The 26,578-nt window shown below is 38.8% G+C and overlaps 1 protein-coding gene across 3 annotated transcripts in view; it reads left to right on the top strand.

Moving 5' to 3' along the window:
• Positions 1-3,573: 3,573 nt before the first annotated feature.
• The window catches only part of MAP4K3 (mitogen-activated protein kinase kinase kinase kinase 3), a 155,564-nt gene continuing 132,559 nt past the window's right edge, over positions 3,574-26,578 (top strand). Inside the window, exon 1 of one of the 3 annotated variants that reach the window (XR_004326248.1) lies at positions 3,574-3,933. Coding sequence is in view for 2 of the 3 variants with exons in the window: in XM_032497383.1 (XP_032353274.1) it covers positions 3,838-3,933 (96 nt within the window). In the remaining variant the exon portion in view is untranslated. The remainder of the gene's footprint in view (positions 3,934-26,578) is intronic. The other 2 variants (XM_032497383.1, XM_032497384.1) reach the window with 2 other exon arrangements.

The following is a 26,578-nucleotide window of genomic DNA, read 5'->3' as shown; positions in this document are numbered from 1 at the left end:
GCAAGGTCCTGGGTTCAATCCCTGGTACCTCCATTAAAAAAAAATTTTTTTTAAAAAGAGGTAGGTTTCTTTAAAAAAGGGGTGGGGGGACAAACTACTAAAAAATAAAATAAAATGTACAAAAAATAACAGTAATTAATACTTTGTGAGATTACTGTGGTGCCAGGCACTACTGACTTTTGCATGTGTTTTCTTTTTGACTGTTCACAATAGCCCCAGTTTGAAAGAACTTTCCAAGGTCGTTCAGTAAGGAGACAGAGACAAGATTTGAACCCAGGTAGCCAGGCTCAGAGCTAGGCTAGGCTACATAACCTCTGGAACTTTCTGCCGTATTGTTTCACAGACATATCAGGGTCTGCTTCTCCTCCCCTGGTGGATGGCCTGGTTGTAGTGAGTCTTTTTTGAGCTCCGTTGGCTCAGTATTTCTTTCCCAGAGCAGCTAGTGTCCTGAAAATGTGAGTGGTGGTTATGAGGTCAATAAGCCAAAGAAGTGGATCCAAGGGGTTGGTTATTAGACAAGAGGTCCTGAGGATGAGACTGAAAGCTAGGTGGAGACAAGGGACCTTCTAAGCCAAAGACCCACGAGGGACGGGCTAACAGAAGGGTGTTCTGGATATAGTGCCAAGAGCTACTGCCCATCTTAGCCTTTCTGTGCTCCCTCCTGTGTGATGCTTACTTGGATGGATGCTTTAAGGGGCTAAGTGGTCAGTCTAAAGTGTACCACCTCCCCCTTGTTTGTCTGGCAAACTCCAACATATTCTTCAAGATTTAACTTTAGCATCATTCTTCTATCTTCCTGTATACATTTATGTCTCCCCTGGGCTCCTCACACTGTCTTGTGAGACTGCAAATTCCTGGAGGGCAGTCACCATGGCTTTTCTTTTTGTATTTTATATCACTAGAGTCCTATCATCACTGACTCTAAGTGTGTTACAGGGAAGGCAGCTTTTGGCTTAGCACAAGGGAAATTTTTAAAAGTATACTTTAACTACAGACTAGTGGCTAAGAGTATGGCCTTTGTGTCATACTACCTTGGTTCAAATTTCAGATGTGTTACCTTGAGCAGTTTAATCTGTTTGTGCCTCAAAAAAATGGAGATAACAATACCTATGCCATCAAGCTGTTGTGAGAATTAAATGAGATAATACATGGAAAGTACTCATCTCAGTTCCTGGCACCCCGCAAGCACTTGGTAATGTTAGATATTATTTTTTTCTATTATTTTCATGATTATGCACCAACACCACCTCATAATGAGGCGGAGTGCTTTGGAAACAGTGAGTTCCCTTTCACTGAAGGTATTCAAGCAGTAGTAAATATAAGAGAGATGCTGCGGAAGCAGCTTATGACTTCTAAGGATGCTTCTAATCATAGAAGAGGGGAGCTATTTCTTCTGATTCAAAGAAAGTGTGATCGTTAGTGTTACTTCTAGTGAAGCTGAGGAGCATTGGAATAGGGGGAAAAAAGACATCAGATTTGGCTGTATGTATATATCACAAAGAACAAAATACTTTATTCTTTGTCGATTGCAAAAGCCCTTTTATTTATGTTGTAACCCACATGGCAAGTCAGGCCCTTACATGTAAATTCATGTCTTTTCAAAAGGCCTAGCTTGGCCTTGCCAAGATGGAACAAACAAAACTTTAAAGACTGTTTCAGCCCTACTGAAATGTCTTTTCCCTTTGAAAGAAGTCTATTAGTGATGCAAAGGCAAAGTTATCTACACAGAAGATAATCCTAGCAAACAAAGCAGTGAAACTATTAGAACGTTCTTGTGCAGCATTCAATCCTGAGAATTTGGCTTTCCAGCATTAAAAAGGCGGAGAAAGAGAGCAGGACTGATTCCTATTTGGGATAGTTTATTAGGTCTGCTTATCTGAACCCTGGGCTAATTATCCCCCTGTTTGGCTTAGAGGCCAAACAATTCTCCAAATGTGGACAGGCTGAAGGAAGTCTTGCACTCTGGGCAAGTACTTTAAACAGACAAAAGCAGGGTTCTTAGCCATGGAATAACATTTACAGTCAGGAGTTTAATTCCCAAGACTTGAGAGCCTTAAGGTAGATCCATCCAGAAGTCACCCAATGAAAAGCACTCATAGGGCTGCAATTTAAGCGCTATGCTCATAGCTGATGCTTTAAAATAATTAAAAATTAAACAGTGGAAAGTCTACTTGTATAGGTGAAGATATGGTCATTTTCCAACGTCTTTTAGTCAGAGCACACAACTTCTTTGAGAATTTATTAAGCATGTAATCTTTCTGTAAGCAAAAGAATTGCAAAGATAAAAACGTATGTTGCAGTTAACTGTAAATTTGCTTGACTATTATTTGATTATACTTATTTATCCTTAACAGGCTTGATAAGACCTAGTTTCTCAGGGAGCCAAGAGGCTTTAGGGAATATTAGTGGTCAGAAAGTGTGGTGCCTAAGGGCATTGGGAAAGCGTTCCTGAAGTAAAATTCCAAAGTGGAATTGCTGAAAGTGGCCATCACCTTCTTGACTAAAGCTTTTGGAAATGCCTAGTGGGCAGTTTATGGATCACAGAAAATTAACCTTCCACATCCACATGATTTCTCGGACAGCCAATAAGAGTTGCAGCTGGTGTCCACACAGATAGTATGTAACGCTCGCAATCTGGGTCTTGAGCTGGGTGGGGCTTTGGGTAGGTAAACTACAGAGCTTCCGGATCATCACGTGTTGACAGCTCAGGTGTGGGAATGGATCTTGTCCTCGCTCCACCCTCCACTCTCCACCCCCACCTCTCCTTTGCAAGGTTGCTGGGCAGCTTGCAGTCCCCGCCCCGGCTTTAGATAATCCAGATGTCTCTGGTGAAGGTCAAGCCCAGCCTCAGTTCTGCGCTCTGCCTGCCTCCCACGCCCTCCACGCGGGCTGGCTAGCGGCCGTTCCGCGTGTTTTCCCTCAGAACTTCCCACGCCCTACCCAGTGCACACGCCTCCCAGGCCGCCCTCCTGGCTTGACCTGTTTTGCACCCTGACAGGTCAACTCCAAGGGCCCGAGTGTCGGGGAGCGGGGCCAGCACAGTTCACTTTCCTCAGGGGCTTTCCTCAGGCTTTTCCCCTTCCCCACAATCCCAGAAAGTCTGTGGTACTCCGCTGGGTCCTCTGTGTGTACCTGCTTCTAAGGAAAAAAAAGTTTGGGACACTGGCAGTCTTGCAAATGAAAACTATACTACCTGCTCAGGAGGGGACATGATGCGGCGACGTCAAACTTTGTCGTTGCGGGAGTGACAAGCGAACAGGAGCTCCCTTCTGCCTGTCTCTCGCGCGGTCTCGGGGGCGGGCGAACCTTTTCTGGCACCGCACCGTAGCAACCGCGCGCGGGGCCGCTGCCCCGGGAAGATGCGGCCGCGGGGGCCGGGTAGGGCCGGGCCGCCCGCCCTCGCCAGGCAGGCGCGCGGAGCCGGAGCGCGCACGGGGCGGGCCGCGCACGGGGCTGGGGAGCGCTCCCTCTGGGATCGCGGCTGCGCAGTCGGGCGGGAGCCGGGAAAAGGGGGAGGAGGGTGGAGGAGCCGGAGTAAGGGGAGGGGGAGGAGCGGCGAAGGCGGAAGCCATGTTGGAGTTTCACCCCGAGCGAGGGGCTGCGAGCGTTCTCCGCTCCGTGTGGGTGTGACCCGGGTTCGGCGCCGCGGCGGGCTGCCGGGGGCGGGGACGGTTAGGCCGGTCATCGTCGTCCGCTGCGGCGGCCGCAGCGTGGAGCCGAGCGATTGTGACCGCCGGGGGAGCCGGGGGCCGGCCGCGGCTCCCACTCTCCGTGTGGCCCCCTGAGCGCCCCCCCTCCCCTGCCCGGGAGGGAGGCGGGGGGCACCCGGGGCCCGCCATGAACCCCGGCTTCGATCTGTCCCGCCGGAATCCGCAGGAGGACTTCGAGCTGATTCAGCGCATCGGCAGCGGCACCTACGGCGACGTCTATAAGGTGAGGGCGAGGAGCCGCGCGCCGCCGAGGCCGCGGGGCGCTGACCCGCCGCCGGGAGGGCCGGGGGCGCCGCGGAGCCTGGGCGTCCGAGTCGGCGCTGCCTCTCGGTGGGAGACGCTGGCGCCCGGGAGCTGTGGGGGAGGAGGAGCGGCGGGCGCCCAGGGCTCCGCGGCCGCGCAGCGAACAAAGGGCCAGATGTTTAACCCCGAGACCTCGGAGTCCTCACCTGAGCCTCCCCTGGACGCGCGTCTCCCGGGAAGGACTGAACGGTGGCGGCCACTCTGCTCTTGAGCGTGCGGGCAGGTCGCGGCGTTTGTTGCATTGGCGGGGTCAGTGCGACGAGCCGGACCGCAGGGGTCTGGCGTCTGTCAAAGCTGCGTGCTTCAGGCCGACTTGGGGTTGTCCGCGGTGGGTTGGCATCTGCTGCCCACTGGGCCCAGAGGTAGTACCCTTGGCAAGCTCGGTTGACAGCCCCTCAACCTTTCTCTTCTTAACATCCGCATACCAGTTTAATTCTCCAAGTGATGACTTTATTCTGTAAGAGAGATCTCGTTAGTATTTTTCTCTTTTTTCTTTTTCTTTCTTCCTTTTTTTTTTTTTTTTGGAGGAAAGAGAAAATTTGTTTTCTTCAACTCAGATTGGATTATGATGCCTTATTTAACTTGTTTTTGTCAGTGACACATAGGATTCAGCTTTTTTTTTTTTTTTTAGGTAAATTGAATACTTAGGAAAGGTGCTGGTTTGACAAGGTTAGAATTCAAAGTCCATTGGTAGTACAGCATTCCTGTTGTAGAGGGACCACTTCTAAATGTGGGAGATAAATCATGCTTCCCTGGCCAGCTCAACTCTTGTCCTCGCAGAGACTGCCAAGAAGAGGAGGCTAGTGCCAAATGTGGCAGCAGTCTTGATTTGGTTGTGTATCTTCTTACTTGTAACTGAAGTGGAACTTCTCCTGTTTCACGTAACACCTGAGGATGCCCGAAGAAACTTAATTTTACTTTGGAAAGTTTTGTCTTAACTTTATTTTGCCCACGTTTAAGCAGTAGATTTTTAACTTTTACTTCACTGTAATGCAAATGGTAACTTAAAATGTTTAATACAGTGCAGCCAGTATTCTGCGTTAGTCTTGTGAATGACTTGCTTTCCATCATCACTTATCTCGCCACTTTTCTCCATAGACAGTACAGGTGTCTTGTGCACACCTATGTATAAGGTACTGTGCATCTAAGCACTTGGGTTGCAGCAAAAAAGACAGACACATTGCCAAGTCTTACTTGTTTATATTTTTTGGACAAGAACAACATTAAACAAGCATTTAGATAGTTGTTTTAATGCAGTTTTATCTTGTGCTGCGGAGAAGAGAAGATTAGGATTAGGGTTAGGAGAGCATGTAACAGGAGAGCCTCATCTTCTCTGGGGAGTTAGTGTAATGGGGAGAGGAAATTATTCCAGATAGAGGGAGCATGATCTGTGAAGGCTTGGAGGCCCCAAGGAACAGGGTAAGGATTTGAAAGGAGACCTCTATGGCCAGAGCAGCCAGAGAGGGAGGATGGCCCTAGATCATGCAGTCCTCCTAGGTACTGTAAGGAGGTCAGACATATTTAGGACAATAGGGAGCCATTGCAAGGTTTTAAGTAGGAGAGTGAAATAAGATTTGAATTTTTAAAAGTTTACCTACTGCATTGTGGGAAGTGGAGATGGGGGGGCAGAGGTAAAGAGCAGTTAGGAGGCCATTGTGAGAATAACCATTATGCTCTTGTGCTTTGGAATTTGTAGTGATTGTGAAAGTTGAAGTGAGTGGATCCTGGTAGCTTGGAATTGATTAAAGAAGTCTGGTTGTATTTAGACGAGAAGTTAACTGAAACTTTGCTCATGTGTCAGACTTAGGCGGCAGTGTGTGCAGTAAGTTCTTTTTAGGTTCTTTGCAAGAATAATTGGCTATGTATTTACTATATTTAGGAAAAACAGCTGGTAGTTAAGCCATATGATTAAAAAGTTAAAAAATTAAGGCCTGTAATTTCCTAAGGACATCTAGGTGCAGTATAGATATAAGTTGATTAATCTTGTCATCTGTTTAAAATAATCATAATAAAAGCTAACATTTATAGGGTGCTCATTACTTGCCAGGCACTGCTCTAGGACTTCTCCACGTATCAGCTTACTTAATCCTTACAAAAATCCTATGAAATAAATGCTGTAATTAATTCCATTTTGCAGTGGAAGAAACTGAGGCACAGAGAGGTTATGGTGACTTGCCTAAGTTGGTAGGTGGCAAAGCCAAAGTGTGAACCAGTTAGCTTCAGCGAGTACATTCTTAACCAGTAGGCAGTACCATTTGTCTAAAGACAGGATATGGGCAGGTAACGTATTACCAAATTTCCAGTGGAGAAACTGAGGCACACGCTTAGTGCAGCATCTGAGTTGCAGTCACACTCTGAGTAGGAGTGGATCTTCAAGTAGTAGTTAAAATACCCATCTCCCGCTGAGTGGCCAGGCCTCACTGTTTTTGTAGCGTCTGCCAAGTGCACATCAGATAATAGATGCTTGATCCCTGACGGCGACTCTTCTAACACCAGGGGCCCAAAGCAGAGAAACTCCATGTGGTTTTTGGCATCATACCCCCTGCTTGCTAAATAACCCAAAGCTTAAACTGTATGTGTTTCTGTCTGTACATAATCATGTTTGTGCTATAACAGAGTTTTTTATAATTGTTTTGCTGTTTTAGATTTTTCTTATTTATACAAATTGTGTTCATCAAAGAGGAGTGCATTAAAGGATTTTTTTCAAAAGCCAGTGTATATAGTTTGCTCCTTAATTTGTCAGTGTTCAGGTGCTAAAAATGGAATGAGCTGATTAAATAAGTTAGGGATCTAATTATTTATAGTCATTCTTAGAAGTTTGGTGTTTTAAGGGATTTTTACTTTGAAAACTGTATGCTACCCAATGGAATCATATGTTTATTGTATATAAAATGTCATGGTTTAGTTAAAAAGTCTGAGCTAAGATGTGGAAGTTCTGGAATATATTAGCTACGTGGCCTTGTAAAATCATTTAGTCTCTCAGAGCTGTTTTCTTGTGCAGTATTATTACCCTCATTATGTCCTTCTGTTTATGGTGTTAAATAAATGACTTGAGTTTTACTCAACAAATAAGTTTTAATTTTTTTGAGTCCAGAAAATGCAGATATACATTTCCTCTGCACCATCTTAAAGCACATGAAAATATAGTTTAAAAAGAAAAATCAATCTTACTTTTAAATGTAACTCTGGGCTTTATCTGTCAGGTGAGGTATCTATAGCAGGGGCTACCTAGGGACCTGGGAGTTGACACCTAGAAAGAGCTCTATGGTTGGGCCTCAGGGGCCCATGAAACCCTCTGAAATTAATGGCTTAGTGTTGTATATGTGTTTTTGTGAAGAGATGGCTTATGATATTCATTACATTTACAAAGAGATCCATGACCCCCCCCCCCCAAAAGAATGAATAATCTGTAGGTTTGTCATTTGAAAGAGATTTCTGGAGAAGTGATATACCGTATCACTTTACCAACATTTACCAGCATCGCGTGCGTTGTGCTGTTTTTTCTCTGGCAGTTTTCTAGTTTACTTTGTATTATTCCCACCCTTACAGTCTTTATGTCTGGATGGTTTTCTAGATTTATTCCTAGAGAGAAGAAGATACTAAAGCTGGAGGTAGGGTAAGGCAAGGTTTTTTTGAGGGATTGGTCTGAATGTGTTTCTAAGGGAGTATGTCATCTACTCTGGTGGCTTTAGCCTGGCTCCTGTGAACTACTCCCAGATGTCTCTAGCTTGTGCTTCATCTTGAGTTCTAGCCCGTTGTCTCCAGCTGACCTCTTCACAGACTACATCGTCCTCCAGAGGGATACCTTTCCTCATAGCCCACTTTTGTCGAATGCCCCAATATTGACTGTTTACTGAGGGTTAAGGCCTTGGAATCATCTTTTATTTGTGGGCTTGACTTCGTAGGTTTTACAGAGTGTGACCAGGATGTTCCAGGGAAAGCAGTTCTAGGGTGTATTAGACTCAGAAGTCCTATGGTAAAGAAACCTGGTAAACTTTGCTTAACCCGGTAAACTTCACACTTAATTGACAATGGGATTCTTTTTCTCTGTAATACCAATTGCGTGTCCTTAGAACTAGTGCCTGTAGAACATGCTTTGGAAATGTTGGTATTCATTTTATCTACATGTGTTTGGAAGCCATTCCCTCTGAAGCAGATGCTGTGATGTGGCTAAGCTCCAAGGTAGCATTCACATGGTAGTCTGTATAAACAGACTTGGAGTCTCTTGAAAGCTGACAGGAGGAATATTGGAGATTGGACAGAGAAATCAGGAAATTAATTTGTATGTTCAAATATTTAGTGAGTTATATGTTGGCTTTTTTTTGAAGCTCTGCATCTTTCAGGGTGTTCTGATTAATGTCATCAAACACTAATTCTTTCATTATGGTCAGGATTTATAAGAACGTTTCTGGAAAACTCAGTTCTGAAACCTCACCTCTTAGATGGGACATGAAGCCCTTAAGCGTTTAGAAAAGAAAAACTGAAGGAAAATGAAACGTGGATCTATCTGGGGTTATGCTCATTTTTACTTTCATGGAGGACAAAGTCTAGAGGGACCAGAGGAAATGGTCCTAGACTTCAGAGAGATTGTTTGAATGTTTAAGGAAAATTAAGGTAGATTTTTCGAGCATCAGTAATTGTTTGAGATGGAAAGTGACAGTGGAACAGTTGTGGGATAGTTTCTCTAGAGAACTTTAAAAAACAAGCAGGTTATCTGACTTTGATATGTATCTGATTCCCTAAAGGAGGTACTTACCTCCAAGATTGGATTTGTATATATATTTACTTGTGAAAGAACATCTAATTATTTTGTATTGAGAATGAATAGTTAGTATTCTCTCATGAGAGTCCATTGAACATCCATCCTATGCTGAATAGCTGTAATGTGAAAGGAAAGGTTCCAGGGACTGTGAGAGGAGTAGCAATGACAAGACATAGCACATGGCACTTTATTTATAGAGACATAAAATGTGAACCTGCTTTTAGCTGTCATAGTCTGAGATCAAAACCTTGTTGATTTCCTCTTTTCTGGCACATTAAATCTCTTAACTGGCTGAGAGATGGTCTTGACACTCCATAGTGTGGACAGCTGACTTCTCTGTAGCACAACATAGTGATTTAGGAGCCGGGATCTGGAGTCAAACCGCCTAGTTTCACCACCCACTAGCCAGTTACTTAATGCTTCTCTCTGTGCCTCAGTTTCCTCAGTTGTAAAATTGAGATGCTCAGGAAAGTGCTTAGGACAGTGCCTGTCGCATGGTACTCAGTAATTGTTAATTGCTGTCAGTAGTAGTATTTATTACTATATGTTTCTCCTGCTGCTGGCCTCCTAACCTACTCTGCTCCTCATGCTGCCACCTCGGTGTTTGTGCACTTGCCGTCTGTGCTTGAAAATTCCCCTGTCCCAATATCTGTATGGTTTGCATCTTCATTTCTCTCAGGTCTCAAGTGTCACCATTTAACGCCCCTGTTCTTATCATCCTATAAAAAACAGCTCCTCTCCCTTTTGTCTTTCCCAAGGATGGATCCAGATTTTGTCAGGCCTGAACTTTATAAAGTAATTTGGGGGCCCTCGTTAAGAAAACAAATAAATCAGAATAAAAATTTTGGTGTGAAAATGAATATTTAGTTAGAATGAGAAAAGATGTCCCAACAAGATGTTGTAACCTTAGAGTCAGATCCCTTTCTTGTGAGATCTCTTTAGGCATTTAATCAAAAAAGCTGTCGTAAAATGCTTCCTGATAGCAACCTAGTTTCTCTTCCCCAGCTACACTCTCTATGTTCCAGTAACTGTCAGCATTCACAGAGGCCCATGCAAGTGACGAGGCCTGACCATAACTTTTATTAGGTTTATAAAAAAATTGAGCTCTGCCCCTTACTCTCCCTAATTTTCGTTGTGGCATGTACCAACTCATATTTATTTGTTTATTGCCTTTCTCTCTTCACTAGAGATTTCAGAGGAAGAAGATAGTTGATTCTGGTTGGGAGAAATCACAGCAGGTTTTACAGCCGAGATGGCATTGGGCTTGACCTAGAGCCCTGGCTGTAGTGGGTACAGAATGAATGAAGCATTATGGATTATTATCAGGCCTAAACAAAGTCAGTAGGCTTAATGTATCTCCTGCATATTAAGCAGTATTCATAATTTGTGTGTATAGGAGGATACTCTGTCATTTTAAAGTAAAGACCGTTGGTGACTAGTAAATATATGTAGTTACTACGTTACTGTTTTTTGGTTTTTAAAAATATGTTTAAATTGGACTTCTGGGCAGGAAGAGGACTTTGTTCACCAATACCAAAAGACCTTAGTTTTGAGAGATGAAATCATGTTTGTTTTCTACTTTAGCCTTTTTTTTTTTTTTTAAATACAATCTTTTTTTGTTCTGGAAGATGCCATGTTTCAGAGTTCCAGCTGCCTTGACCTGAGATTACAGGTTTGGGTTCCTAATGTGATAATGTATTACATACCTTAGTCCTTAAAATCTGTTGAAAAATTTTTAGATTTGACCACAGATTTAGGTATGTCCAAATAAGATGTTTATTTAGTTTGTTTAAACTCTTCTTAGAAACTTGAGTTGCTAAGAAGTTTCTTTCCTTATAAATTATCCACCTTCTGCTCAAAGAATCTTCTCTTCATTGCCTGTGGACTAAGGTATAAACTTTTAAGCCTGATACTCAGGGCATTGTCCTTTTTGCCCTCCAGCTCCTGAAGATGAGAAAGTTTAGATTGGAGGAGGCAGAGAGAGAGGAGGTAAGCAGAGGAAGGATTGGGGCAGGTGGGTTCCATTCCAGGTGGGTTTTGAGACTAAAAGGGAGGATTAACTAACATGGAAAACTTGTTTTGGGGAGCATGGAAAAATAAAATTTGCTAGGTAAGGCAGGGCCAATTTATGAACTTGAAAACCAGCTAAAATCGTGTAGCAGGATGTTGGGAGCACTAAGGCTTTTGTATGAGAAATAATGATGTTGAAAGTGCCCAGAATTATTCTGGCTCATAATGAGAATGGATCAGAGAGGAAGGACAGAAATATCTGCCAAACAGAAACTGTTTCAGAACCCCTTCACGCTCTTAAAATTATTGAGAATGCCAAAGTTGTTTATGTTAAATCTATTGCTGTTAACCATATTAGCAATTGTACCTGAGACATTTTTTAAAAATATCAGTTTATTGAAAAGAATAAGAAACCTGTTACATGTTAACATAAATCATGTTTTTATGAAAAATAACTATTTTCAAACAAAAAATTTAGTGAGGGGAGTGGCATTGCAGATCTCTTTAATATTTGGTTAAATAGGAGACAGCAGATTTTCAATTCTGTTTCTTTATTCAGTCTGTTGGGATATTTTGTTTTGGTTGAAGTATGTGAAGAAAATCTGGTCTTCACATGTATTTGGAAAAGGAGAGTATTTTAATAGCCTTTCCAGGTAAGTTGTAGGTATTCTCTTCTGATACTTCTCTACAACTTGACAATTGGTAGCTTCTTAAAAGTTAGTTGCGTGTGTAATCTAAGACCTTATCAATGAACTTTTCCTGTTGTTATGTTAAATGCTAATTATTGGTGTCTCTTGGGCTTAAAGTAGATGGTTTTTACCTGTGTATGACTTTTTTTTTTTTATCATGCATTGGTCATTTGGAGAATACAGATTCATAGAATTATCCAAATCTTCCCAAGTTGCCGTGTTTCATTACACAGTATCAAAAATCATCACTCATATCATCAGAAAAGTCTTATTGATGGTAGATACAAGTTTTCCAAGATTCAAATTCCTCTTTGGAAGTATTCAATGCATCACTTGCAACAAATGCTGTTGGTTTTTTTCATTAAATTGACACATTCATTTAGTTCATTTTTGAAAAAATGTCAGATGTCTAAACACGAATAATCAGTTTGTCAGTTGCTTTCTCAAGTAAAAATGGTGTTCTATGGAAAATGTGGCTAGTTCAGTTTGCAACTCAATCACACGTGCTATTTTTTGAGGTAACCAGGGTAGTTTGGTATGCAGAAGTGCTTTGTGCGTTTCATCAAATAGAATGTTAAAATGAGAAATACTCAAGGGTCAAGATTTGATAAAACTAATAATGTTTATGCTTCAATAAGGGCATTCTTAAGTGAAACTGGCTTTTTCCCCCCAGTGAGTGAGGGCATGGCAATGAAGAATAACAGTGACTGCTATACCTTGTGGGGCCGCCGCCTTGATTTGTGCAAAGGCACCAGCAGTTTTACCACCATTGCTTTTGTACTGTTAGTGCAAATGTTGGCACAGTGGAAGAGGGGCCAGCAACATTTTGGTATAACATGAAAACAGTTTTGACCTTTCAGACCCTCAGAAAGGAATCCTGGAGACCTCCAGGGATTCACAGAATTGTGGTAGAAGATGATACGGAGTAAGCTAAGGGTGAGGTAAGTGGTGATGGGTCAGACAAGGCAAATAGTAGCGAAGAATGGAAAGGAAGGAACAAATAGATGAGAAGCATCTTGGAGAGAAATTTGACAGGGCTTTGTGAGGAAATACAGGGATGGAGAGAGATGATTCAAAGAGGACTTCACAATTTTAAGCCTGATTGAGGAACATAAAATGGGTGCTTTATAAATATTTGTTCAAATAAATTAATAATGGGAGAATGTTATCAGTTACAAGGACAGTAAAGTTGAGAAGGTGGAGAGCTATGATCGTGTTGGGCTATTTTATTAGAAAATAAAGAGATAACTGTGAGATTTCTTTTCATTATTTTCTTGCTGTGGTTACCCTAAAGAAACAGAAATAATGACTTTTCTTCATTTTTCTGTGGAGAATAACAGTTCTTTAGCAGTGTCTTTAAGACTAATAGAAACTGATAAGGATCAGTACCTTTCTCCCAGCTCTTAACTGAGGGGTTGCCAGGAGGACGTGCAAAGACGTGTTCTTCTGTTGAAGAAAAATGCTACAGATTTGGAGGGTAATTGATTAAGGAATTAGTGAATGGAACAGTAGAATATGAGTTAGATATTTTTATTCTGGTGTAAATTTAAAACTTTTGTTTTATTCTAATTATGACTTACACATTTTTAAAAGAAAAAAGTTAATAAGAAAACTGTAAGAAAACAATATGATCAATAATCTTACTTCCAAGAGAGAAATACTCTTAGTATTTTTTTTTTTTTTTTTTTTTGTAGACAGATGTTTTACAAAACTTGTGTGCTTTTGCAAAATACTGAAATTAAATTCTGGCTTACTTAGAGTGAAATGCATAGAACTTAAGTGTTTCAGTTAGATGAGTTTTGATACACATACAGCTGTGCAACCCAGGTCTTTATTAAGATAGAACATTTCCTTAATTTCAGAAAGTTCTTGTGTCCCTTCCCAGTCAGTCATGTACCCCACCACCATTGCAATCTGTTCTGATTTCTGTCTCTATAAAGGCTCTTCTAGAACTTGATATAAATGAATCACAAATGAATTGCCTTGGTACCTTTGATGAAAATCAGTTGACAGTGCATGTGTGAGTATATTCTGGACTCTGTTTTGTTTTGTTGAACCATCTGGCTGGACTTGCTTTCAACAATACCTCCGTGTCTTAGTAGTAACTTCATAGAAAGCCTTGAAATCAGGTCGTGGGTCCTGCAACTTCATTCTGCTTTTTCAGGATTGTTTTATCTATTCTAGGTCCTTAACTTTTTACCACACAAATTTTGGAATCATCTTTTCGAGGCATATAAAAAAGCCTGCTGAGACTTTTTTAAATGTTTTATTTTGAAATAATTATAAACTCATAGGAGGTCACAAAAAGAGTGCCAAGAGGTCTCATGGACCCCAACACCCAGCTTCCCTCAGGGCTGACATCTTTACCTAACTATCGTGGATTATCAAAACCCAGAAATTGATTGGCACAATGCAATTAACTAGATCTTAGATTTCACCACTTTTTGCATGCACTCAGTTTTTTATGTCTGTGTGCATAATTTTGTGATATTTTACCACATACGTAACCTATTGGGATTTTATTGGGAGTACATGGAATTTGCAGCTCATTTTGTGAAAAATTGAGGTCTTAACAGCATTGAGTCCTCTGATCTGTGAATACAGTATTTCTCTCCATCAATTTAGATATCCTTTAACTTATCAATGTTTTGCCCTTTTTTCTTTTTAAATTATAAATTTTATCCCTAGCCTTTTCTACTAATATTGTAGTAAAGATAACTATTATGTAGTACTTCTTCAAGGTGGTACAGGAATTGTAATGTGAACTACATTTTCAGTTTTTATTAGAGTCTTCACTATACTAGTGGTGTCTGACTTCCTTTGATTTAACCTTGTACATTTTTAGCCCTGAGCATATGGACTCTTTAAAATTGGCAAAAATGAAAACAGGGGAAATGACTATTTAAAAAGCTGTCACTTCAGCTGTATTATCTGTAAACATTAAAACAAAATGCTTAGAACCTTTTGTATTTTTATATGTTAGAAAAATGTGTTTATGTGTGTTATATTTTGCAAAATTCATATTTTTGTGCTTTTTAATGGAAAATAATGTTTGCTTTGTCCTTAAGTGAAAAAAAATATTGTGCTTGATTGTTTAGAAGAGCCTAAAGAATTTCTTTCTGATCTTGAGGAGATTATGCTCTGATTGAGGAAATAAAATATGCCTAAATGGAATATCTGAAGAACATTTCTAAGGCAGTATTTTAACAATTAAAAGAGCAATAACATGTTATAAGTACTATAGAAATTCAATTCAAGGGGAAGGTGAATTAGGGTTAATTTGGTAAAGACTTCCTGGAAGAGTGAATCTTGACCTGGGAGTTAAAGAAATAATTGGATTTTCATTTGTAGAGGAACTTCCATTGGTAGACAGCCTTTCATTTGTGAGGGAAGCCATTCCAAAAGAGATTAAAATGTATAAACATACAACTGTGGGACTGCAGTGAGCAAAAAAGTAATAGACAGCATTCTGACTAAAGCAAGGGTCCTAATTGCAAGATGTAATAGATAATGTTTCAGATATCCAGGATACAGATTTCAGTGCTTGGAGAATGTAGAATTTGATTTACAGTATAATATTTTCGAAATTCCTTAGGGCCAGTCTTAACATTCTAACCTGATTGGTTGCTATTTGGATGGTACTCTGAGTTTTATTTCCCCCCTTTCCCTTCTGTTAGATTAAAAGTTATACTATTTGGATACTTTTGGTGGGTACCTTAAAATTTCAACATGAATAATAATATTAATAAACATCTCTGTTCTTTTTCTGGTCAGTACATGGACTTGAGAATGATTCCATTCAGTTACCACCTTCCTGTTTTGTGTTGTCTCTTATTTTGGGTCTTTTTTTTTTTTTTTTTTTTTGTCTCACAGATGAGTGTTTATCATCATTGCTTTCCACAGGCAGTGCTCTTTTACATTTACCTGTATAGGTTTTCTGACATACAGTGTTTCTTTGCTCATCATTATTTCTTGGCATCTTATTCCATCGTTCTGGCTTCAGTTTTTGTCTTCTTGGTGAGCATGATTGGTACGGTTTTTCCTTCTTCTTCTTTCCCTCCTATCCCTCCCTCCCTTCAACTGTGTAAGGTAAACGAAGTCTCTTTTTTTCAAAAATGTCTCTCATTTGTCTTAACTTTTAAATCCTATTTAGTTTGGTATAGAACTCCAGATTGATAGTTATTTTCTCTCAGAACTTTGAAGATACTCAGTTGCTGATGATAAGAAGTCTTATCAATTTGTTGTTCTTTGTAGCTAGTTGGTGTTTTCTTTCTGATTGACTTTTAAGATTTTTTTCTTTGACTCTAGTATCTCGCAGTTTCACAGTGATGTTTCTAGATGTGGGTTAAAATTAAAATATTTGTTGTTTTTCTTTAACCTAACAAATAGCTTATTTCATCAGTCCTGGATAATTCTGAGCTGGTATACCTTTGATTGCTATTTATTCCCCATCTCTGTTTCTTTTTAGAGCTCCTATTGTATGCTTTATCCTTCTATTCCTTCATGTCCCACAACATCATGATTTGTTCACCTCTTTATTCTTGTCTTGTATTATGGTTTATAGCTTCAGTATATTCGATAGTGTCTGTCTGATCTGCTGTTCAAAGTTCCTGTTGCCTTTTTTTTTTTTAAGTGGGTTTTTGGGGAAATAATTTAGACTCATAGGAAAATTGGGAAACTGATAAAGAATTCTCATGTTCCCTTACCCAGATTTACCAATGGTTATTAACACTTTGCCACATTTGCTTTATCATTTTGTCTCTTTCTATATATAAATACATATTACTATTTTTTTCTGAGCCATTTCATAGTAAATTACAGACATCATGCTCCTTTACACATCTACACTTCAATGCATATTTCTCAAAATAAATACTTTCATTTAAATAAAACCATAGTATAGTTACCAAAATCAGAACTTTCAATATTAATATAATACTATTATCTGAGCTGTAGACTTTATTCAGAGTTCTACCAATAGTCTTAATAATGTCCATAATAGCATTTTTTCCCTTACTTCAGCAACTAATCCGGGGTTATAACATGTTGCTTTTAGTTTCCAAGACTTTTCAGTCTCTTTTAAACGAGAATAGTTTTTAAGCTTTTCTTTGTTTTTCTAGACACTGACATTTTTGGAGAGTGTGTGTCATTTATTTTGTAGAGTGTTCTTCATTTTTGAAATGTCTGATGTTTCCTTTTGGTTAAATTTAGGTTACACATTTTGGGCAGAAGAGTATATAAGTGATGATGTGTACTCAGTGACTCATATCAGGGATATGTGATGTTGATTTGTCCCTTTATTAATGTTAGTTTTGGTCACTTGGTTAACATGAATCTACTAGGTTTCTTCTCTACAAAGTTATTATTTTTCCTTTTGTAATTAATAAGTAATTTGTGAGGAGATACTCTGAGACTGTATAGTATCTCCTTCCTCATTTGACTTATACCCATTAGTTTTAACATCCATTGATGATTCTTCCTTGAATTAATACTATGATGGTTGCAAAATGGTAGTTCTCTAATTCCATTAATTTCTTCTACTTTTATTGGTTGACATTTTGTTGTGATGAAGAGCTCTTGTTTTTCCATTTATTTTTGGTCCTAAGGATTCTAATTTTATTCATTGGGTTCTAATTAATCACTATCATTTATTTTGATGGTCAGAGTATTAAAGATTTAGTCAGTTAGATTCTGTCTTAGTCATCTCAGGCTGCCCAAACAAAATGCCATAGAATGGGTGGCTTAAACAACAGAAATTTACTTTCTGACAATTCTGGAGACCAGAAGTCTAATATCAAGCTGTGCTAGCATGATTGGTTTCTGGTGAGGGCTCTCTTCTTAGCTTGTAGATGGCCCTCATCTACCTCCTTGCTGTGTGCTCACATGGTAGAGAGCGAACAAAGCTTTCTTGTGACTCTTCTAAGGACCCTAATTCCATCATGAGGGCCTCTACCCTCATGCCCTCATCTAAAACTAATTATCTCCCCCAAGGCCCTGTCTTTAAACACCATCACACTTGGAATTAGGGTTTCAGTACATGAAATGATGGTAGGGGATGGGGCACAGCTAAGTCCATACCAGGTTCCATTGCTTTTCAAATTATAATAAGTGTATTTTTAGAAGCCCTGTTTTACTCTTTCTCTACTCTTTTTGCATAGTTTCTTGTTCTTGGCAGTTGACCCCTTTTTAATACCTTTATTATTTTAGCATACTTTATTAACATTCTCTTTCAAATTACCATTCTATCTTTTCAAATTTGGAGGGTTTTTATTCTTGCAGTGTGTTGATTTGTTGTGTTTACAGACTCCCACTTGCAGTTAGATTTTTATTTTAATTTTGAATTCATCTGAAATTTCTGTAAGAATCTTTTGTGGTTCAAATTATGAGAGTGTCCTTCCAAAACAGTTTTTCTTTCACTCTTGTCAGGACCCATTGGTCTGGACTGAGTCTCACTGGTCTGAGATTAATCTTTAGGTTAATTGCTCAGCTTGGAATTTCCCACCATTTATAGGTAATGCAGATTTGAACCCCAAGCCAAATAAGCAGCAGGCCCTTGGTTTTGAATGCTTATGGGACTTTTTTTCTTCCTCCCTGCTATAAACATCTGTAAGCAGGTTTTTGTGTAGATATAACTTTTCAGCTCATTTGAGTAAATACCAAGGAGTGCAATTGCTGGGTTGTGTGGTAAGACTATGTTTAGCTTTGTAAGAAACCGCCAAACTCTTTTCCAGAGTAGCTGTACCATTTTGCATTCCCACCAGCAGTCAGTCCCATTCTTGTTGCACCATAACCTTGTCAGCATTTGGTGTTGTCGTGTTTTGGATTTTGGCCATTCTGATAGGTATGTAGTGGTATCTCGTCATTTTAATTTGCAGTTCTCTAGTGACATTGATGGTGATTATCTTTTCATGCTGTTATTTGTGATTTTTATATCTTGTTTGGTGAAGTGTCTATTCAGATCTTCCGTCCTTTTTAAAATTGAATTGTCTTCTAATGGTTGAGTTTTAAGAGTTCTGTATATTTTCAATATAAGCCTTTTATCACATCTGTGTTTTGCAGATATTTTCTCCCATCTGTGGCTTGTCTTTTCATTCTCTTAACAGAGCAGAAGTTTTTAATTTAGTGAAGTCCAACTTAATGATCATTTCTTTCATTGATCTCACCTTTGGTATTATAGCTAAAAACCCATTGCCAAACCCAAACCAAGGTCACCTAGATTTTCTCTTTTAGAACACTTATAGTTTTGCATTTTACATTTAGATTTATGATCTGTTTAAGTTAATTTTTGTGAGAGGCGTAAGGTCTATGTCTAGATGCTTTTGTGTGTGTGTGTGTGTATGTTCAGTTGTTCCAGTGCCATTTGTTGAAAGGATCATCCTTTTCCCATCTAGTTGCCTTTGTTCCTTTGTCAGAGATCACTTGACTGTGTAAGTGTGAATCTGTTTCTGGGTTTTGTATTTGCTAGGGCTGTCAAAGCAAAGTATCACAGACTGAATGGCTCAGACAACAGAAATTTACTTTCTTGTAGTTTCTAGTTCTGGAGGCTAGAAGTTCGAGATCAGTGTGTAGGCAGGGTTAGTTTATTTTGAGACTTTTCTCCTTGTCTCATAAATGTCTGTTTTCTCCTGGTGTCTTTTTGTGGTCTTCCCTCTGAAACTGTGTTCAAACACAGAGAGTTTGAGGTTATTGAAGAGTAGTAATTTGTAGTCAGATATAGCACAGAACTAGGGGAATAAAGCCTGAGAGTCCATTCAGTTTAGTTAGGAGAATGTACTTGCTGTGTGTAGAGTTGTTTTCTGATTGGAATGATTGGCAGAGTATTCTATTTACAAGTGATTCAGCAGGTAAGAGGAGGCAGTGACATCTTCTAGAGTCTCTTGTGGAGGAGTTTGATCTTGTTACTTCCTCCTAGGATCATGTCATTCATTTCCTTCTCCTAGTGTGTTCCCTAGGAGTATTTACTGAACATCTGTACTGAGCTTTGTACCATGGCTGACACAGAGGATATGATTCTTCTTCTCAAGGAGTGGCAGACCTAGGTATGGGCATAGTACTAAGTAATTTCATCACAGTATTAATATGTAGCATTTAAAAATTATATATTGAATTATGTGATTCTTGACAGAAGTTCAGAAGATCAGAAAATGATTGTAGTCAAATAGAAGGCTTTTTAGAAGAAACAGAATGAAAGTTTGGCCTTAAAATATGATTTAGATTTAAATAAGTGAAGTGGAACAACATTGTAGTTGAGGTGAATATTGCGAAATGAAGATCTAATGGAGGAGGAATAAGCGAGAAGGGATCATGCAAGAAACAGGTCAGACTACATGAAATGATTTGTATTGGAGAATAGTGGAGAATACTGGATATTAATAACAATAATCATTATAATAATAGCAAATAGCATTTATGGAGTACTTACTATGTAGTAGGCATGGTTTTATGTAAACACTTTTCAGGTATTTTCATTTTAGTCCTCCTCACAGCTTTATGAGGTAGGCATTGTTGTTATTTCCATTTTTCAGATGTGAAAAGTGAGGCATAAAAAGAAAGGTCAAGAATAGGCCCAGAATCTAGTAAGTGGTGACATTAGAATTTGGATTCAGGCAGTCTTAGCCTCAGAGCCTGTGCTTTGTAGTCACGGTGTTTTGCTATAGAGAGGTAAGTGACCAAAATATGTCTTGAGAAACTGTCTTCTACATATACATTAAATATAATAGAAATAAGGGAACCATTGAAAATGTTTGAACAGAAGTGTACATAGTGAGCTGCTTGTTGACAGGGACCACTTTTTAGTCCTGTGGGGTGTGGGTGGGTGTGATGTAGGGTGGGTAGCTAATCCTTAGTCTGGTATTTCAGATTATCTGAAAGATAGTGTACCAGTTCATGAGTCAATGGTAATGATGTGAATTAGATTGATGACAGGGGGAGTTTTGGTTTGGAGAGATGGGAAGCTTGAGTAGAACAAGATGTGGAGTTAGATTTTGGACAGATCGATTGAAATAATACTTCTAAGTAGAATGGTCAGTTGTCTCATTCCCTTCCTCATCCCACCCCGCTTCTCATTCCCACTCCTAAGCCCCGCAGTGATAGCCCAGCAGACTTGAAGGGACCGATGGGGAGATATGGTAAAGAAAGAGAGCGTTCGTGAGAACAAGAATTCTTCAGTGATGGAAGCCAAAAGAAGGGACATCTTTTGCCTTGAATTTTCAAAGGAAGAATAGCTCGCATCTAACTTCTTCCTCATTTTTAATATCCAAGGAATTCAAAAAATTCAAGACTCATAGTTTCAAGCTGTCTTTTGAGGTGTCATGGTACATGACATGACTATAAATATGCTATAAAATAAAAAATATAAATATGCTGTAAAATATACTATAAAAGACCTATGCTATAAGTACACATATATGTGAAAGTTATGGTCTTTAGGAAAAGGAAAAGATTTGATATTACAAGTTACTGAGTATTTTTTAGTTGAAACAGGTAAGAACAATGGAGTAGAGGTAGTGAGAGATTACCCACCATGTTGTTGTTATCAGAGTTTTCTTTCAAAAACTGTGCATCGTTAAAATCCTTTTTTTGGATTCCTATATTCCTTTTAGTGCCTCTGGAATAATTTATGATCTCCCATTGTCCCTGCACAGGAGGGTTCACACTCTTCTCCCTCCACGTCATTCTTAGGAGGTAACAGAGCTGATGGAGAAAAGAAAACATTGACGATGCCAAGTGATAGGAAACCCAGATGGACAGTGTCATTATTAAAACTTGTTTATCTTCCCATTCTCTGCTTCTTGCTGCATTTGTCCCCACTTTCTGCTTCTCCACCCTTTCTTTCCTTAATGAAAACTCAAACCCCAAACCCTTAAAGAGGGTTGAGTAGAGACTAAAGCTTTTTGCAGAAACAGGCCACACACACACACACACACATACACTTATGTTTACTTTTTGAATGTCATTCAGCTTCAACAGTCATAGGTCAGTTGTCATTTTTATTTCTTAATCATTATGTTGACATTTTTCTTTGAGGTTGCTTGTTTCTAGTCAGTGCTATGATGGCCATTTGCTAACACTACTGGAGTCTGCTGATCGTATAAGATGTTTTGATTTAGAACATTGAGATTTTTTTTCTTCAGTAAACTGTAGTTACATGAGGTTTGACAAACTTTTTTCTTTCAAAAACCAAAATTGAAGGTTACTGTTAATTACTGGGCAGACTTGCTATTTTTACAGTAAGTTTGTATTGTTTGTGTTGATATTTTCTTAGCTATTTCTGTAGTGAAAGTATTTGAATTAAAATTTAAAGAACATTTCTATATCATAACGTATTTTATTAGACGTGATCACATAAAAGGTATGAAATTCAAATCTATGTTTTATAATATTTTAGGCAAATTATTTTAAAAATATAATTTAACTTATTTTGGTGGGTTTTAGAAAAGTCTGGAAACCAACCTTATTTGGCAGTAAAGGGATCTAGTTTTTTAGCACCATTGTTTGCAAAAATTATTCATTTACCTGATGGGATCAGCTGTTTTGGGAGACAAATACCTTTTTGTTTACCTGGCCAAGGTTTAAACTTACCTTTTTAAACTCGTAACATTAACATTTACAAATTTTATTTAAATTGTTTATTATTTAATTCTTTAATTTAATTAAGATATTTCAAAATCAATTTTAGACTATTTTTAGATTTATAAAAAGTCACAAAAACAATAGTTTCTGTAAACTCACCCAGTCTCCCCTTTTGTTAACATCTCACATGACCATGGTACATTTGTCACAACTAAGGAACCAACTTTGGTACCTCACTATTAACTGAATGCCACTGTTTATTTGGATTTTGCTAGTTTTTCCCTGATGTCTCTTCTCTATGCCAGGATCCCATCCCGGATACCACATTACATTTTGTCATCATGTCTCTTTAAACAAGATTTTCCTGTCTCTGGCTGTTTCACAGACTTTGTTTGTTTGTGATGACCTTAACAGTGTTGAGGGGTGCTGATAGGTATTTTGTAGTGTGTTTCTCCGTTTAGATTTGTCTGATGTCTTTCTCGTGGCTAGACTGGGATATGGATTTAGGGGAGGATGAAGTATCCATGCTGTTTATGTGACTTATCACTGGTGATGTTATCCTTGATCACCTGGCCATGGTGATGTTTTCTATGTTACTCCACTATAAAGTTACTTTTCCCCACCTTTCTGTGGTGTTTTCAGAAAGCAAATCACCAAACACAGCCCCACACTTAGCAGGTGAAGAGTTAAGCTTCATCTTGAGGGGAGGGAGGGAGTAGCTACGTAAATGACTTGGACTTTTGTAAGGAGATTTTTATCTTTGCCCTTTAGTTATTTTATCTAACATCTAATAGTTGGATTTATCAATATATATTTTGTATTCTAGGTTATAATCCAATGCTCAGATTGTTCCAGCTTAGACATTGGGAGCTTTTTCAGATTGTCTCATGTGTCACTTTGGTATGTCCCTATCATTTTGTTTTTATGCTTCCTTACTCTCTGGCAGTATAAGCTGTCCAGGCTCCTCAGGTGTGTTCCCTGCCCCAGCCTTATCATCAGCCATTTCTCCGAGGACCCCTGGTTCCTTTTATTGGAGTATTAGTCTAAGAAACCATGGTTTGGGTCCCGGGTGTGCTAGTTCTTACTGATGTGTCATTATTTCCAGGCCCTCTCAGTAGATAGATCTAGGAAATATATGTATTTATATAAAATATGTATTACTACATATGGTGTTATAGAATATGTATTTATAACATTATATATAAGTATATACATTACTAACTTATGTATACATACATATCTATAATTATTTCTGTGCCTATCTAACTGTACCCATCTTAAGCTAAACATGAATTTATACTGGTGTCTCTGACTCTGACCCAGTCCCACATGGTTCAGTCTAGCCTTCCCCTATGGCGTATCTGTAGCCTTCTTCTCTAGTAGTAAGAAACCCGGCTGCCACCATCCCCCATCCATTTATACCTTTGTTCAATTTCAGTATCTGTACAGCTTTTGGGGAATTGTCTCAACTCTGTTTTACAAGTTCTCAAACCACACTCTTCTCATACTTTAAGTTGCTCGTTTATTCTTTGAAATAATAATTATTATATATCATGTGCTAAGCAATTTGCTGTGAACTTTTATCTGTAATAACCAATTTTGGTCTTGATCCATGCTATGGTGTCAGGTCTTTAATTATCCCTGTTTCACAGATGAGAATAGAGGGGCCCAGAAGGCTTTTCTGATTGGCCCGAGGGTCTCCAGCTAGTAAGTGGCGGAGCAGCAGAAGAACCTACAGTCCCCTGTGGGGCCTGTGCACTCGGCTACACTGCCGTAGTTAGGTACATGAAAACACAGATATGTATCGGTTGTGTTGGTTTCTAATTTTTTTAAAGTAGTATTTTTTACCAAGGAAGGAGGACTGATAGTGATTCAGTGATATCAGAAGAATCCCCAAAGTGTCTTCCTGGACTTGAGAGGGGACAGTGGTTAGCAAAGAGTAAATTTCCTTAAAAAGGCAACAACCAGGGGGGTGGGAAGGGACAGACTGAAATTTCAAAATGTGGAATAGATAAACAAGATTATACTGTATAGCACAGGGAAATATATACAAGATCTTATGGTAGCTCACAGCAAAAGAAAATGTGACAGTGAATATCTGTATGTTCATGTACAACTGAAAAATTGTGCTCTACGCTGGAATTTGACACAACATTGTAAAATGACTATAACAATTAAAAAAAAAGGCAACAATCATGCAGTGGAACTGTATACTTAATAAAGCGGAAGGTTTGTTTTCTTCTGGTTAGTTGAGATTGAGCTTCTGAGAAAAGTAGTTTTTATGCTTTTGAAAATGTTCTGGCATAAAACATGGTCAGATTCACCCCCCGCTTCCTGCCCCATACCACCCCACCATGATTACCAGAAGATTATTTTTTCCTTCTGGTGGAAGCATGTGGTTCTTACCCTCTTCACATATGTCCCTTGAGTAGAGGGGAAAAGATTGGGTCAGAACTGTGGTTAGCAAAGGCATTTAGCTGGTGGCTGATCAAGTCAAGAATCCAATCAGTTGAAGGGATTTCTTTATTAACAGGCCAGAAATATCATATCTGTTGTATTTCACCAGAATCTGTTTAGCTTTTGGTTTCATTGGTCAGCTTATACAGAAAAACTTATTTTGGAGCTTTGTTTTCAGACATTGCAGTCACCCAACCCGCCCTCCACCAACTTCTAGCCACCCTAGCATTTGACTTAAAAGTTTTTAACAGTTTTATTGAGATAAAACTTAACACCATCCAATTCACCCATTTAAAGTGTACAATTCAGTGAGTTGTACAACCATTCTGACTTAAGTTTGAGTCTTAAAATCAGAGACGAGATAATAATGGATGGAATTTATTCTTCAAATTTATGCATTTTATGTAATTTATAATTCTGTTTTAACGTTAGCTGCTATTAATGGCGACCAAAGGTGACTATTATTGCCTGGCTTTATTAAGTTATACGGCTTGGAGAGATGTAAAAATCATTAGAAACTATCAGAATGTGGTTTAGTTTGTTTAGTCCTCATTAAAATAATATACATAATTGCCTTGTTTTCACCATAATTTCAATTTCCTTTCTTCTCTTTACTGACTGTCTCCTTTTCTCCCACTCAGTTTTGAGGTCATCCAATCTCTTCAGCCTGCTTCAACTAAGTCATGATTAAGCTAGATTCAGTTTATTATTTGTCTACCAGTAGATGCAAAGGGAAGAGATCTTTTTTTGTGCACTGACAATTCCCATTTCTTTAATGTAGAACGTGTTAAATTTCTCCCATTGCTTAAGCAAAATCAGATCAGTTAGCATAGAAAATCTGAAAGGAACTTTAATCATTAATGCTGGTGCTTCTTCATTAGGGCTGCATAGTTTTTAAATGATGGCCATACATTTGGAACTGTTTGAGAACAGTATCTTTTTAAAAAGCACCTCATTTCCTAAAAGGACTTTGGATTTAACAGGTACAGGCTGTCATTTTACAGAAAAGTAAACCTGGTTGTGAACCACACCCAAGTTGTGGGCCATCTTACCTGGCTCATAGAATCACTTTCATAGCCTCTTGAACTTCATCTTTCTTCCAGAAATTGTTGGTAAAAGTAGTTGTGATTCTCTATGAATTTGGTGTTTTCATTTTGACTAAATGAATTACCATTTATGTAATGAATTACCACTTATATAATATTTGATTTTCATACAACATTTAAAGTATTGGATTGGTACATACTCTTAAAAGAACTGAGGCACAGTAGGCAGGGTAGGAATAGAGATCTGCAAGCAGGTGGCAGTGGAGGTGGGATGGTGGGGGCAGTTTCTCAGAAACATTACTGACATATTTTCTTAAGAAAACCTATTCTTCTAGAAAATTTGCCTAGTATTATTGTAAGTAGCAGTTTTGAGTTGATACTCACCTCTCATTTCCCCTAGAATGACATGTAAAAACTGTTTAATAGGAGATTTTATTGTAAAATTTCAAAATTTCCATACTCTGGGGTTTGGCAGTAAGATATTAATGTTAAGAGCAGGATTGTTTCCCTGCATCTGAGCATCACTAATCCTTAGAGAAAAATGGCACCTTTTTTTGCTTCTTGGTTTTGGCTTTTGATGGAGAGGTTGGTGGGTATGTTTCTGGTTTCCAGACTTGGCAATTTCTATAAAGATTAGGAACGTGTTGCCTGTTGTATGAGTATCAAGACGGAAAGGAATGAAATAATGTTTAACTGTGGCAGAATGGTTTATTTTTTAATTAAAAATTTTTTGACACGTAGTTGACTTACAGTCTTTCAGGTATACAGCAGAGAGATTCAGTGATACATGTATATCTATTCTTTTTCATATTATTTTCCATTATAGGTTATTACAAGCTATTGAATATAGTTCCCTGTGCTAAACAGTAGGTCCTTGTTGCTTATCAGTTTTTTATATAGTAGTTTGTATATGTTAATCCCAAATTCCTAGTTTATCTCTCACCTCCTTTCCCCTTTGGTAACCATTAGTTTGTTTTCTGTATCTGTGAGTCTATTTCTGTTTTGTAAATAAGTTCATTCTGTCATTTT

The sequence above is a fragment of the Camelus ferus genome, chromosome 15 (genome assembly GCF_009834535.1).
Source record: "Camelus ferus isolate YT-003-E chromosome 15, BCGSAC_Cfer_1.0, whole genome shotgun sequence".
NCBI lineage: Eukaryota > Metazoa > Chordata > Mammalia > Artiodactyla > Camelidae > Camelus > Camelus ferus.
This window is presented reverse-complemented; position numbering and strand designations above follow the sequence as displayed.